Raw genomic sequence first — 13,263 nt, 5'->3', positions numbered from 1 at the left:
GCGATGGCGGCGGGGGGCGCTGGTTCGCGGCTGCCCGGCAGGGTGCTGGAGCTGGTGTTCTCCTATCTGGAGCTGCGGGAGCTGCGCAGCTGCGCGCTGGTCTGCCGGCTGTGGCACCGCGTCCTGCACGGTGACGAGAACAGCGAGGTGTGGCGCAGCCTGGCCGCCCGCAGCCTGGCCGAGGAGGCGCTGCGCACCGACATCCTCTGCAACGTGCCCACCTACAAGGGCAAGGTGAGCGGGGCCTCGCCACAGGCTCCCAGCGGCCGAACCGCCTCCGCGGGGGGCAGGGCTGGCGGCTCGTGCTGCGCCGCCGGGATCGCTGCAGGGCCGGGGCACCCGCGCGGCGATAGCGACTGTGCAGGGCCGACCGGCACCGGCCGGCGCTGTCCGCGCACCCGGGCGCTGTAGGGAGGGACCCTCCTGCCGCGCCCGCCGTCCCGGCCCCAGCGCTGCCAGAGCTGTTATCTACTCCCTGAAATAACCCTTCTCTGTCTTCGCCTTGACAATGGGACTGGCCCTATGAGGAGCAGGTTTTCCCTGGCTGCGCGTCCCCCCCCCACTGCCCAACTTCCATCTCCCCCGTTGGAAAATGGCAAGTAGATCTGGTGTTGCTGAATTGTCATCTTCTTGCAAGGAAGGCTTGTCTTAAGCTGCCGCCATAATATTAAGCATTGGTCCTACCAGCTGTTCAAAGCAAGTCTGGTCAACTGTGCTTAAAATACTCTGCACAGCCAGCAGGCTGTCTCCATTGCTGTGGCCTGGAAAGCTGAGATCGGGTTGGCTATTTGAAAAATTTCCCTAATATTGACAGGGCTTTTAATTGCTTGTCTTACAGGTGCCCTCCACTTCCTACCATTCCCCTCAGTCCTCTCTACTGCTCTGTGTCAGGGGTTCAGATACTCTGGTTCCCTACACTCTGGAGTCTTCAACCAGTAAACCCACTATCCTGCACATAGGTGCTGACTCTGGGTGCTCCGGGGCTGGAGCACCCACAAGAAAAAAATAATGGGTGCTCTGCACCCACTGGCAGCCCCACAGATCAGCTCCTCCCACAGCCCTCCTGTCCACCACAATCAGCTGTTCAGTGGTGTGCAGGAGGCACTGGCAGGCAGGGAGAGGAGCAGGGGTGGGAAGAGGTGTGGGGAGGGCAGGAAGGGACGGAGGTGGGAGCTTGGGGGAAAGGGTGAAGTGGGGGCGGGATCTGGGGCAGACTGGGGGGGTTGTTGAGCACCCCTTGGGAACTCAGGAACTTAGCACCTCTGATCCTGCATACTTTTGCATCTCCTCTACACTGTGGTTTTAAAAAAAAAAGTTTGAAATTTGGTGGGAATGAGCTGTAGGATGTTAATGAATTAATTCATTTTATGATTATTCCCTCCACTCAAAAATCCCTTCTTTCTTCCTGTGGTTTTAGGTACGGGCCTTTCAACATGCTTTCAGCACCAATGACTGCTCCAGGAATGTGTACATCAAGAAAAATGGATTTACATTGCACCGGAACCCCATTGCTCAGAGCACAGATGGGGCAAGGACCAAGATTGGTTTCAGTGAGGGTCGTCATGCTTGGGAAGTTTGGTGGGAGGGCCCTCTTGGCACAGTGGCAGTAATTGGAATTGCCACAAAACGGGCTCCCATGCAGTGTCAGGGCTATGTAGCACTGCTGGGCAGTGATGACCAGAGTTGGGGGTGGAATCTGGTGGACAATAATTTGCTACATAATGGAGAAGTAAATGGCAGTTTCCCACAGTGCAATAATGCACCAAAATACCAGGTGAGTGAGACTAAGCACCAGCTAGAGGCTCTACTGCACCTGTGAACAGCTGTCCTTCAAGAATTGTTGGGCAAGAAAAAGACTTCATTGCCTAATAAGCCTTAACACTGTTCTTTAATATGTCCCTTTTCTATTATAAAAATGTCTGTCTCCTAAACTGGTCAGACATGGCAATATATACAATATGTTTACCTTTTGAGGGGAAAAATTTACCTGATAACCTTTTTTCTAATTTACTGGTTTATTTTAGATTACATCCCTGTACGGTGTACAAATTCTGGATCCTACGTTGTCTCTTCCAGTTAGAATGAAATTAATATTGAACCTTCCTTTTATCTCAAATCTTATTTGATATGATCCTGCATTCATACAGTTTATTGAAAGGAAGCTACCTCTTTTTATTTAAAAAAAAAAAAAAATTAAAAAAAACGTACTAGAACGTTCTAAATGTTTTAACCAGGGATTTGTCCACCAATAACAGGGCTGTGTTTGATAAGCATTATGTCTTTTTGGTACATCCCAGTGTTAAGTGTGCTGAGTTTAGTCAGTAATTGGATAGGAATTCTCCAAGGAAGTCCTGGGTGATGTAGAAGTGATGTTTATTCAATAATTGATATTCTTAGAGGTGACATCTTTTGGATGAAACATAACATTGTTCAGATAACTTGCCGTAATTAGAGTGTGTGTGGCACTTCCCCCCCCCCCCCCCCCCCCAAATAGTGGTATTTAGCTTTGGCCAAATTTCACTTTTGGATAACTATGTTCTGCCTACTAGATTTTCTGACAGTACAGCTTCAATTGAATATGCTATACTTCCTGACTTGCACTGTTATGTAATGTTATGTGATGTTCCACTTCAGATGTGGCTGCATTTTAGTCGGTGAACATTGTTTAATGTATATTTATATATAATATTCCTAAATCCCCACTCTAAGTAAAGTTAGCTGTCTGAGTGGTATGATTGTGTAATGGCACTTAAATTTAAAAAATTGCACTTTTTCTGAAACGTGTATCTATGATTTTTATGAGTAAAACATAATATTATTGTAATTTAAAGATCAGAGAGACAATTTTTTCTGTAGTTGATTTTGTGTGTTTGATAACATTGTGTGTAGTCACTCTACCTATTTACTTTGTGTGGTCAGTTTCTCTTGTTTGGGTCTTTCACATCCTAACAGGAAAGGAGGGTGGGGAAGAACTTAAAACTGGGGTGGGCAAACTTTTTGGCCTGAGGGCCACATCAGAGTTCCAAAACTGTATGGAGGGCCGGGTAGGGAAGGCTGTGCCTCCCCAAACCCTAACCGCTCCGTCCCACTTCCAGCCCCCTGACTGCTCCCCTAAGAATCCCCAACCCATCCAACCCCCCCTACTTCTGACCCCTGACCACCCCCTCCTGGGACTCCCTGCCCCTAACAGCCCCGGGGACCCCACCCCCTATTCAACCCCCCCCTGCTCCCAGACTGCCCTGACCCCATCCACACCTCCACCCCCTGACAGGCCCCCCTCTAAAGCCCCATTCAGAATGCCGCCCTGCAAACATGGGCGGAGGACTCAGAAGGAGCAGGGGCAGCCATGAAGCCAGAGAGAAGCAGCAGTTTCCCCTTCAAAGCACTGCTTCACTCCCGCCGGCTGCGCAGCCACCAGGTGCTCCTCCTGAGTCCTCCGCCCACTTTCGCCGCTCGCCTACTCCCCTGAGGCTGCAGGTGAGCCTCCCTTCCTACTTTCCTCTGCCCCCGCAGTGCAGCCCCCTCCCACGCTGGTGGCACAACGAGCTGAGGATGCGGGGGTGGGGGGACAGCAGGGGAGGGGCCGGTGGCTAGCAGGGCAGGACAGGACAGGACAGGCCCGTGGGCCATAGTTTGCCCACCTCTGACTTAAAACCATAGCAATAGTCATGGAGACTCAAGGATATGGTGTAGACAAAACTGCTTTGATCTTAGTTTTTAAATTGACTTGATTTCAAGTTGTCTCTTTAAAGTATGCTTGAATTAAAACATGTGAGATGATCTTTCTTTTCATAAAATAAAGACTGAAAAGTATACATTCTTAAGTGCCCTCTTATAAGTTAGAGGTTAAAGGAGACTACATCTGAGGGTGGCTTGACTCTTCCACAACATAGACGCTTGTGCAATATCATGTTACTGCTTTCTGTTGGGAGCTGTGACTTTTATTTAAATTTCAAATCTTAACTCTAGGTAAATGAACTGACATGCAATATCATGTTTATATGCTGATCTGTGATTCTCCTGGCACAGACGATGTTATTACTCTCATATATCTTTCTTTTTTTGGGCAAAAACAAATGGGAAAAGCCTACACATAGTTCTGAAATTTCCTGCTCTATCGGTAAATAAGAATGTAATGCTGATGTTCAGAGTGCATGCTTGGCCAAAAAAGTGTTTTAGTGCACCTGGCATACAGCACCTACTTTCTTAAAACCAGTTCCGTGGCTTTAAAAGGCTTTACCTATTACCTATTACCTATCTGCAAAGGTTTTACCTATTTATCATAATGAAAGCTATATTCAGAGTCATGGGAAATACAGGGTGAGGCCATTACAAAATAGCCACATACTGCAGAACACTGAAGTAGATGTAATGCAGTGCGTTAATTCTTATTGCCAGAACAGTCACATGTGAAGGGTCACATTTGGTGGTTGTACCCTACATGGGGTATTTAGCATTGTGATTGTTAACTTGAAATTTTATGTACAGCTATACAAAATCTTGTGAGCATCAGTAAAACTGACACTCACAGAAAAATAATTCATTTTTATTGAGAAACTGAAACATGCCCTTCTCCTAAGGTCTTCTGTTCTACTGTCTATGTACTTATTTGTTTTATTTCCCTTTTGATTGGTCTCTCTTTGAATATTGCCTGACTCTTCTTCCTATCTCCGTTTGCAGATAGGCGAGAGGATTCGAGTAATCTTGGACATGGAAGACAAGACATTAGCCTTTGAGCGAGGCTATGAGTTCTTGGGAGTTGCATTCAGAGGATTGCCAAAGGCCTGCCTATATCCAGCAGTGTCTGCTGTGTATGGCAACACAGAGGTAACTTTGGTTTACTTGGGAAAACCTCTAGATGGATAACATTGATTGTTTCATTGGGATATCAAGATATGGAAGATCTGTAGGAGAAATCTGCACGTTGGTTAGAAGGAAAGATGAACTTGAAATAAAGTGTGGATGCGTGTGCAAGAAACATCCAGGAAAACAAAGAATTGTGATTTGGAGAACCAGCCATACTGCAGGAATTGTTACATTTCCTTTTTCTACCAAGCCAGAAAAATCCTCAGGGTTGGAGTTGGTTGAGTGGGCAGTTCACACATGCATTTTGCAACAGATTTCATTGCTAAGATGGCTGTGTGTGACATCAAATATGTAAGGAAAGGTTTTATAGAAGTGCTTGAGGAAATTAACCTGAGATTTGTAGGTAGCGTGTTTTGTGAAAGACTCCCATTTTAAAACTGTTCCTTCCTTCCGGGCCAGCATGGCTACCAGAGGAGAAAGAGTCTGGTTGGGTTTTATTTATATTTTTTAATGTATTGAGAAGCATGGTCTACCTGGACTGCATTTCTCTTATACAATGAGATATAAAATGTGTGCAGCTATTTTTAAGTGCATTTTAAAGGTTGTATATACAGAACATGTAAAAAAAAAAAAAAAATCCTGTTAAACAAAACAAAAGGTTGACTTCGTTCTAAACTGGGATATAATTTCTTAAAGGAAAAACCACTACATGGCATCAGAACAACCTCTGCTGAGAGATAGACAACATGCATGCAAGTGTTATAAAGCATCTTGGGATGCTTTTGTGGAAGAAGGTGCTACATATGCTCATTTGGATGTGGTAGAAAGTTTCCATGGCTAGAGCAATTTTTGTTTGTTTTTCTTGACAAAAAGAAGCCCCCCATGAGTTTTATTATGCCACAAATCCTGATCCCCATTAACAAGGGAATGCAAACCAATTTACTGGGTTGATCTTCCTCTTGATGCAGAAAAACTAATTCATCTTTAAGAAGTCATAAAGTTTATAATATTGTAAAATGAGGCTTTCAAAGTAATATGAAAAACTATGTTTAACTTCCTGGGTCTAGATTTTATTTTCCTGTTAAAATGTTTTAATAAGGATTCAAGGCTTCCTTTTACTTGACTTAAATTGGGTGTTTAAAAAACAAACAAACTCCCAAATATCCAGGTATGGGCTCTGTCCACCTACAGCCAAGAGTAGTAAAACTCTCACCTCCCACTGTCAGGAATTCTGGATCAGGTCTATTGTGGGGAGTTTTCACCCATTTCATTTTTCTAAAACCTATTTTTCACAAACTTGTCAGCATTACAATACTCATGGAATCTGAGAAGACTGTGATATCAAATCAGTTGTGTCCTAAGGAAGTACATGTAGGTGCTGTAGCAGCTGCTTTCCACAGAGGCTGAAAGCTCAGCAGTGGTCTAGGAAACTGCCAGCTTCCACAATGAAAAATGCAAAGTTAGCCTCCAACCTGGCAGTAACATCTTAACCTCTAAGCCCTGAGGTCAGCCCTTGGTACTAAAATTTTTTTTTTTTTTTTTAAATGATCCTCCAAGTTACACAGAGCTATCTTAACTGTTTCAGGATTATTGGCAAAATGCTTGGAGGGAGGGAGGAAGGAAACATTTGTATAAACCCTTAATTTGTCTGTGCTAGAGAATCTGAATCATGTAATCTCAGACATATCTTTGAGTTCTCCGTGCATGGGCATGAGAGGAAGTTCTTAAATTATTGATTTCATTTTTTTCTGTTATCTGATTAAGCCAGGGGAAATGGTACAGGTAGTTGTCTGGAATAATTGGGGTGCTGCTGAAGAACTAGGTTTGGAATGCTTTTTACATAATATATAACAGGGTTCTGCCCTGAAAAAGACTCTGTTGTTGCCACTTGAAGGGTTTTAAAAAAATATTTATTTGTTTTATGTGTAGTCTGTTACTTAAAGGGAATATCTGTTGAGGTCAGTTTCTCTTGTCTGTTTCTTTGAAAACAAAATGCACATTAAGAAATGAAAGACCTTTTAAAACGTGGAACTGAAACATGGAACAGTTGAATGAGGTGAGATGTGAATAACTTTTCGAAAAATCTATTGTTACAAACATTTACTATTTGTACTAGATTGTAAACTATATATCAGTACAGCAGAACATTATGGCATTAATTTAAAAACTGTCCTAAAATGAAAGAAAAACCTCAGTTAGATTAATGTGCTCTTTAACTGAGTCTTGGAAGGCGTGGCCTCTGCACTTGTTTATGGAATCCAGGTAGATATAGTTAATCCCAAGAACTGTTCCAGAGAATTCTGTTCATGAATTAGGTTTCATTTTTGTTTTTCAGGTAATGTCATTCCCTCTTTCCCTATAAATTAGAAGTGGTGGAAGCTGAACATTCCTTTCCTTGGGGGGCTGGGGGTGGGGAACATCTTGCTTATGTAAACTTCTTATAACTTATTACTGGAGACCAATGCTAGTTGTACAAAATATTAAAATAAACTCTGCTACAACATAAAAGGAAATGTTTGTGTATTGTTATAACAGCATTCACAGCATATTGGTAGGGAAGTTGAAGTAGCAATTTTGAAAGTGTTGAATTGGAGAAATTTCGTTAAGTCCAACTGCCAAAAAGGTGAGGCCTATTGTGACTGGTTTCTGCTGTTTGATTTGTAATATGGGCATTTAAAAAAAAAAAAAAGACCTTGGCCAATGATTGTAAAGAGCTTGTAACTCAATGGTATGTATATGTGCTTGTGTACTCTTTGAAACACAGGGAATCTCACAGGTGACTGACTCAGTTGGGAGCACTCTCCCTTAGAGCCAGAAAGATGATTCAAGTTTCATACCAGGAGATGAGTTGATACTCATTGCTGAGACTGCACTGCGGTGTGTGTAGTGCTGCATAGAGAGGTCTTTCTGCCACTCTGTGGCTCTTGATGTGAAAGTTAAAGGTCGTGGGTACCTTTAAGGAGAATGAATAAACATTTCCCCTCTTAATAATAGACTCCAGAACAGGTGTTCTCAAACTTTTTTTTGCTGGGCCCTCCTTTGAAAATATTTCAGGCTGTGATGACCCTCTAGAGTTAGTATATTTCAAGTTCCCAAATAGAGGCTGGGGGCACGGGGGTGGGGAGTGGGATATTGCAGCCACTGCTCTCCAGCCACCCAACTCTGAAGACAGCACTGCTGCCAACAGCAACACAGAAGCAAAGGTGGCAATACCATAGCATGCCACCCTTACTTCTGCACTACTGCTGGCGGTAGTGCTGCCTTCAGAGCTGGGCACTTGGCCAGCAGCCACCGCTCTCCAGCACCCAGCTCTGAAGGCAGCGCAGAAATAAAGGTGGCAATACGAAGTCACAAACATGGGTTCATATTTCAAAAATCTGCCTAGATGGGATCCTGCCCATCAGTTCCCTGAGGAAGTCAAAGTCAGCTTTTCTGAAGTCCAGTGTCTGTGTTCTGCTGCTTTCCTTTCTTCCTTCTGTCAGGATCCCGCACTTGACCATTTCATGGTGTCCGTTTCCCATGTTCCTATCCACTTTTGCTTCCCTACTAATTCTTCCCTGTTTGTGAGCAGCAGGTCGAGAAGAGCTCTGCCCCTAGTTGGTTCCTCCAGCACTTGCACCAGGAAATGGTCCCCTACACTTTCCAAAAACTTCCTGGATTGTCTGTGCACTGCTGTATTGCTCTCCCAGCAGATATCGAGGTGATTCAGGTCCCCCATGAGAACCAGGGCCTGTGATCTAGTAACTTCTGTTAGTTGCCTGAAGAAAGCTTCATCCACCTCATCCCCCTGGTCTGGTGGTCTATATAGCAGATTCCCACCACGGCATTACCCTTGTTGCTCATACTTACTCAGTATTATATTATATCAGTTATTCAGTATTATACAAACATACTTATTTGTGGCTTTCTGATTTTTTTGCTCATTCTTAAAATGATACACTTACTAGGTAGTATCACTAGGAATGGAAGATTTAAGGAACTTGTGGTTACCCCCAAACTAACTTTTCTGTATCATAGATGATGCTTTTAAAATGGCTTAATTTGAGTAAACTTCTCCTAAATGAAAAGTTGTATGCTCTTTGGTTCATTACATTAGTGAAATATAGTCAGGCACTCTAAAGTTGAAATATCTGAAAATAAATCCTGTGTTTTGGATTTCAGGGAATATAAAAATATAACAGAAGGTAAGACCTAATGTTGGTGCTGGGCACTTGAGCTAACTTTTGTTCTGAAGGTACATGATCTTGTTGCTGCTTTTGGATGCCCACTTTGCAGAAGTACCCAGATTAATTTTTCTTCCCCTTTGGCTAGGGTATTGGTGGCTTCTTTTAGATGTGGATCTTGCCACAGTCATCTGTAGCACCTCTAGTCTGGGTTACACTAATTGGGGCTACACTTGAAGAATGCTCAAAAGTGTCAGCTAATGGAGAATGCAGCTCCTTGTTTGTTACTCATATCTTACTTGTGGAGCATATTGCATGGTTTTCCATAGGGCACCCTTGCTTCCAGTTTGTTTGCAGGGGCAGTTCAAGGTGGTGTATTTGACTCAAGGCTCTTCATTTTTCAGGTACTGGTTAGGATCAGAGAGATGGTCTCAATGGAATCTTCCTCAACTGAAATCCAATTTAGGTGAAATAACTTGGTGTGTATTTTTATATAGGTAGTGGTCTCTCAGTTCTTGAGCTCCTCTTTGGTTTGAAAGGGCCAGAATTAGAAGGTTTTTAGGGCAGAGCCTATTTGGTTTACTCAGATTTTCCCTGAAGGGGCAGTTTAGTGGGGAAGGAGTTCCATTCTATTTTGGAGGAGTAGGAACAGACTTCTTTCAGGATCATGAATATTTTATTAATAGATTTGTGCTTTTAAATCTTTTGTTGTAAATGTGCCTAGGAAGATACTGTGTGATACATTACCTTAAAAAACAGATGACTATCTGTTTATCCTGTATGGAGAAGCCAAGAAGAGCTCAAATAACTTACAAAAGGGAAGACCTACTTTCTCAGCTTTGGGGCCTATTCTCCTAGAGCAGTGGCCCAGCTATGTTCTAAAAAAATTTAAAATTCGCTTCTCTGGTCTGGCAGGGGGCGGGGCTGGCTTGTCCTAAAACTTTATTTCTAGTAGCGATTAATCTGACTTGTAATTAATCTTGGATGTGATCCCCAAATCTGTGTATTTTAATTCTAATGTTTTAGCTCTAATTGAATCTCATCATTTCTTTCCTCTTGTGACAAGATGGCCGATGTTAGTATCGTGGGTCCTGCACTTTTCTTGGTGGGGGGGCTAAATCCTTAGGCACTGGAGGAGGGAGTTTCCCTTACTTCGGTTCTCTGGTCTTTCAAATCTCACAACACATCTCTAAGCTCTAGGCCTCTCTCCTTCCCCCTGTCTGCCGGAAGCAAGGGGGTTTTATGAGGTTCCTGACCGGACCTTAATTGACTACAGGTGCTCCAATTAACCTGTAGCCACCCTCCCTAGTCTACAGGGAACCAGGCCTTAATTAGCCTTGGGCTTATATATTTCCACTCTGCCACTGCTCCCTGGTCCTTCTGTCTCCTACTGCAGAGTTGTCCTAGCAGTGCTGGCTGATTGCTCCCTATTTCTGGGGTGCTGTTGTTGTTGCTGTGAGGAGAGGACTCTGTGTATGACCCCCAGAGGGGAGTGAGAGGCCCCGCTTTTTCCATCTCCTTTGGGGCCTCCCTTGGCTGAGTTGCTGTTGACCTTGCTGCTAGAGCTGAGGAGGGAGTGGAGGAGGCCTTGTTCTGTGGAGGGGATTTATCCCATCTTTGCTTTTGTGGTGGTAGGTGCCTTTACTGGGGGAGTGGTGTGGAGCCCTCCCCCTGGTCTGTCCGTTCCCTTACTGCCGCCACCATCGCCATCCTCTTCACCTTTCCTATTATCACCTGGCTCTGATCTCTGCTCCCCAGCCCAGCCATTTGCTCTGGCCTTCTTCCACCTTGGGACAGCTGCAGCAGCGAGCAGGCATTTGTTTTTCGGGTTCCCAAGGGTGTGCGTTTCCTCTCCCCTCCCTTGGACTTGCCCTCCCTCACCTGCTGCATTCAGTTGGTAGGCTCCCTTCCCCTCTGCCTCGCCCACTGCCCTGTTTTTGCAGCTGCTTGCCCCCTTTCCTTTTGCTGCCAGTCCCCTTCTAACTTCCCTGTTTGCTCTGTTTCACCCTGCTCTGTTTTTTGGTCCTTGGTTAGTTTGTTTGCCCTGCCCTTGTCCCGTGGTGTGGGCATGGTTGCCAGCCCCATTTCCCCACTTTTGGTTTGGTTGCTTTTGAACCCACTCTGTTTTTTGCTCCACACCTGAGGCATACCTGATCTGACCCTCCCCTTTATTGCGACCCCTTGCTAATTGCCTCCCAGTCTGCCCTCATTGCCTGTGTGCCCATGCTCTGCTGTTGGTGCTTGAGATTCCCCCCACCCCCTTTTTTTCTGTTATTCCCTTCACTGACACACACTCCCCCATGATGTCTTAGTTTTCCTCACGTTTCCTTAGTGCAGCCAGGGGAGCCAGTTTTTTCATCTTGTGCTGGGAGTGGTGTTCCTTGTTTTCTTCTGTCCCTTTCTGTTGCTGCCCTCCTGTCCTGCTCTCAGCCTAGCAGGTGGGGTGTGGTAGCTGTTTCCTCCCCGCTTCCCTTCTCTCCCAAACCTTCCTACCCTCCGTTCCCCTCTTCCTGCCCTAGCAGCTGTCCCTTTCCCTCCCTTCCTGTGGTGGGTGATCCAGGGGGTGGGACTTCCCTGGATGCTCCTGCAGCTCCCTTTCAGTCCTCCCCACACACCCTTCCTTGTGATAGCCGCCTCGACTGCCACTGCCAGGCTGCCTGCCATCACTACCAGTGAGGCAGCGGCGGGCATGGATGGGGACTCCCAAGACTCCGTGGCTGCTGCTGCAACCTCCACCTCTGGGACCGCTCCCTTGGCTGGTGGGAAGGGCCGAGGGATGAAGAAGGATAAGGGCCCCGCCCAGAAGGTGAAACCTCCCGTGGTGGTGGTCCTCTCTCCCGCTGTGGCCCCATCCCCGACCCGTTGCTTCCTCCACCAGCCCTGGAGGTGCTGCTTCCTGGGCCCCAGGTAGCTGTGACCCCTCTGCTCGCCACCTTGTTGTCTGCTCCAGACACCTCCCAGAATACCATTCCCGGTGGCCAGGGCCCCTTTCCCACCCTCACCAGGGAGCATGGGGCACGTTGCCTTCTGGTGTCGACCTCGACCCGTGTAGAAACATACGTGCATGTGGTGGGGCCCACGGCCGTGGTGGCGGCCTCTAAGATGTTTGGGAAAGTGGTGTTCTTCCTGGTGTCGGAGGCCACTGCCCAGGAGGTAGTGGAGAGGGGCTTGGTGGTGGGGGGCATTCATGTCCCCCTTGAGCTTTTGGAGGACCTGGGCAAATGGGTGGTGTTTTCCTCGGTTCCTCCCTTCCTCCCTAATGCCGCCCTTTTGCCGTTCCTCTCCACCCTTGAGAAGCCCCTGTCCATCCTCAGTCCCCTTCCATTGGGCTCTAAGGACCCCACCTTCTGCCAAATTTTGTCGTTCAGCCAGCAGGTGCAGGTTCAAGTGCCGCTGGCGGTGCGTGATGGGGAGACTATGGAGGGGTCCTTTCTGGTGCCCATCACGGGGCCCAGTACTGGGTTTACTATTCTTCAGGGGAGGCCCGGTGCTTTCTCTGCCGGGCAGCAGGGCATGTCTGGAGGGACTGCTCCCTGGCCCAGCTTGGAGGGGCATCTGGGACCCCTGATACCCGGGAGGGTGTCAGCTTTACCATGGCTGGCAGCGCTGATCGCCCAGTCCCTGGGGTTGCCCCTCCTCCATCTGTGACCATTGTCAACTCCGTTCGAGTCTTGGGGGAGGCCCCCCGACGTGCCCAGATGAGCATGCGGGCCCCGCCGCTGTGGTGGATAATAGACGGGCCCGCGGAGGAGAGGGCGGCAGGGCCAGTAGCTAGCATTGAGCTGGGCTTGCCTCAGGGGGAGTCTGTCCTTTTCCTGCTGTCCCGCCCTCATCTTCCCTTACCCTCCCGTCATCGCCCTCACTCCCAGTCTCTGACCCGGCTGTCCAGCCCCCTTCTTCGGGGAGCTGGGAGCCCGTGCGAGGGATGCGCCATAAGCAGGGAGTGTGGGCCCAGCCCTCCCCCTTGGCGAGGGGGAACAGACCGCCCCGTTAAACTATAAAGGGGATTGCTTGTCCTGAGTTTTCCATTGCCTCTGCCACCAATAGTCATCGATTGGAGTTGGCCGAGGTTGCTGCAACCGTGGAGGTGGGTAGTACCACCTCTCTTATGGAGTCCCTCCCTGAGGGTTTAAGGACGGTGTCCCCGTTGCCATCTGTGCCCCCTGTAGGCGCCACAGTGGCTACTGCCCTGGCTGCTGTCGACGGGGATCCCGTAGAGGTGGGTGGGGACTTTGCCTCCATTTTTGCTGAGATCGAGGCACTGGGCTTGATCCCAACTACTGAGGGGTGGATG

At 47.1% G+C, this 13,263-nt stretch overlaps 2 protein-coding genes across 2 annotated transcripts in view; one reads left to right on the top strand and one right to left on the bottom strand.

Moving 5' to 3' along the window:
* The window catches only part of SMCO1 (single-pass membrane protein with coiled-coil domains 1), a 35,977-nt gene extending 35,585 nt beyond the window's left edge, over positions 1-392 (bottom strand). Inside the window, exon 1 of the mRNA XM_043492711.1 lies at positions 70-392. Within this exon, the coding sequence (XP_043348646.1) occupies positions 70-203 (134 nt within the window). The 5' untranslated portion in view covers positions 204-392. The remainder of the gene's footprint in view (positions 1-69) is intronic.
* Positions 393-518: 126 nt separating this feature from the next.
* FBXO45 (F-box protein 45) lies at positions 519-7,314 on the top strand (the record flags this gene model as incomplete). The annotated part of the gene is given in 4 exon segments (XM_043491544.1): positions 519-554; positions 557-595; positions 1,418-1,774; positions 4,681-7,314. Coding segments are annotated over 4 exon segments (618 nt in total), but the record flags the coding sequence as incomplete, so codon positions are not given.
* Positions 7,315-13,263: the final 5,949 nt, after the last annotated feature.

The sequence above is a fragment of the Dermochelys coriacea genome, chromosome 9 (assembly GCF_009764565.3).
Source record: "Dermochelys coriacea isolate rDerCor1 chromosome 9, rDerCor1.pri.v4, whole genome shotgun sequence".
NCBI lineage: Eukaryota > Metazoa > Chordata > Testudines > Dermochelyidae > Dermochelys > Dermochelys coriacea.
This window is presented reverse-complemented; position numbering and strand designations above follow the sequence as displayed.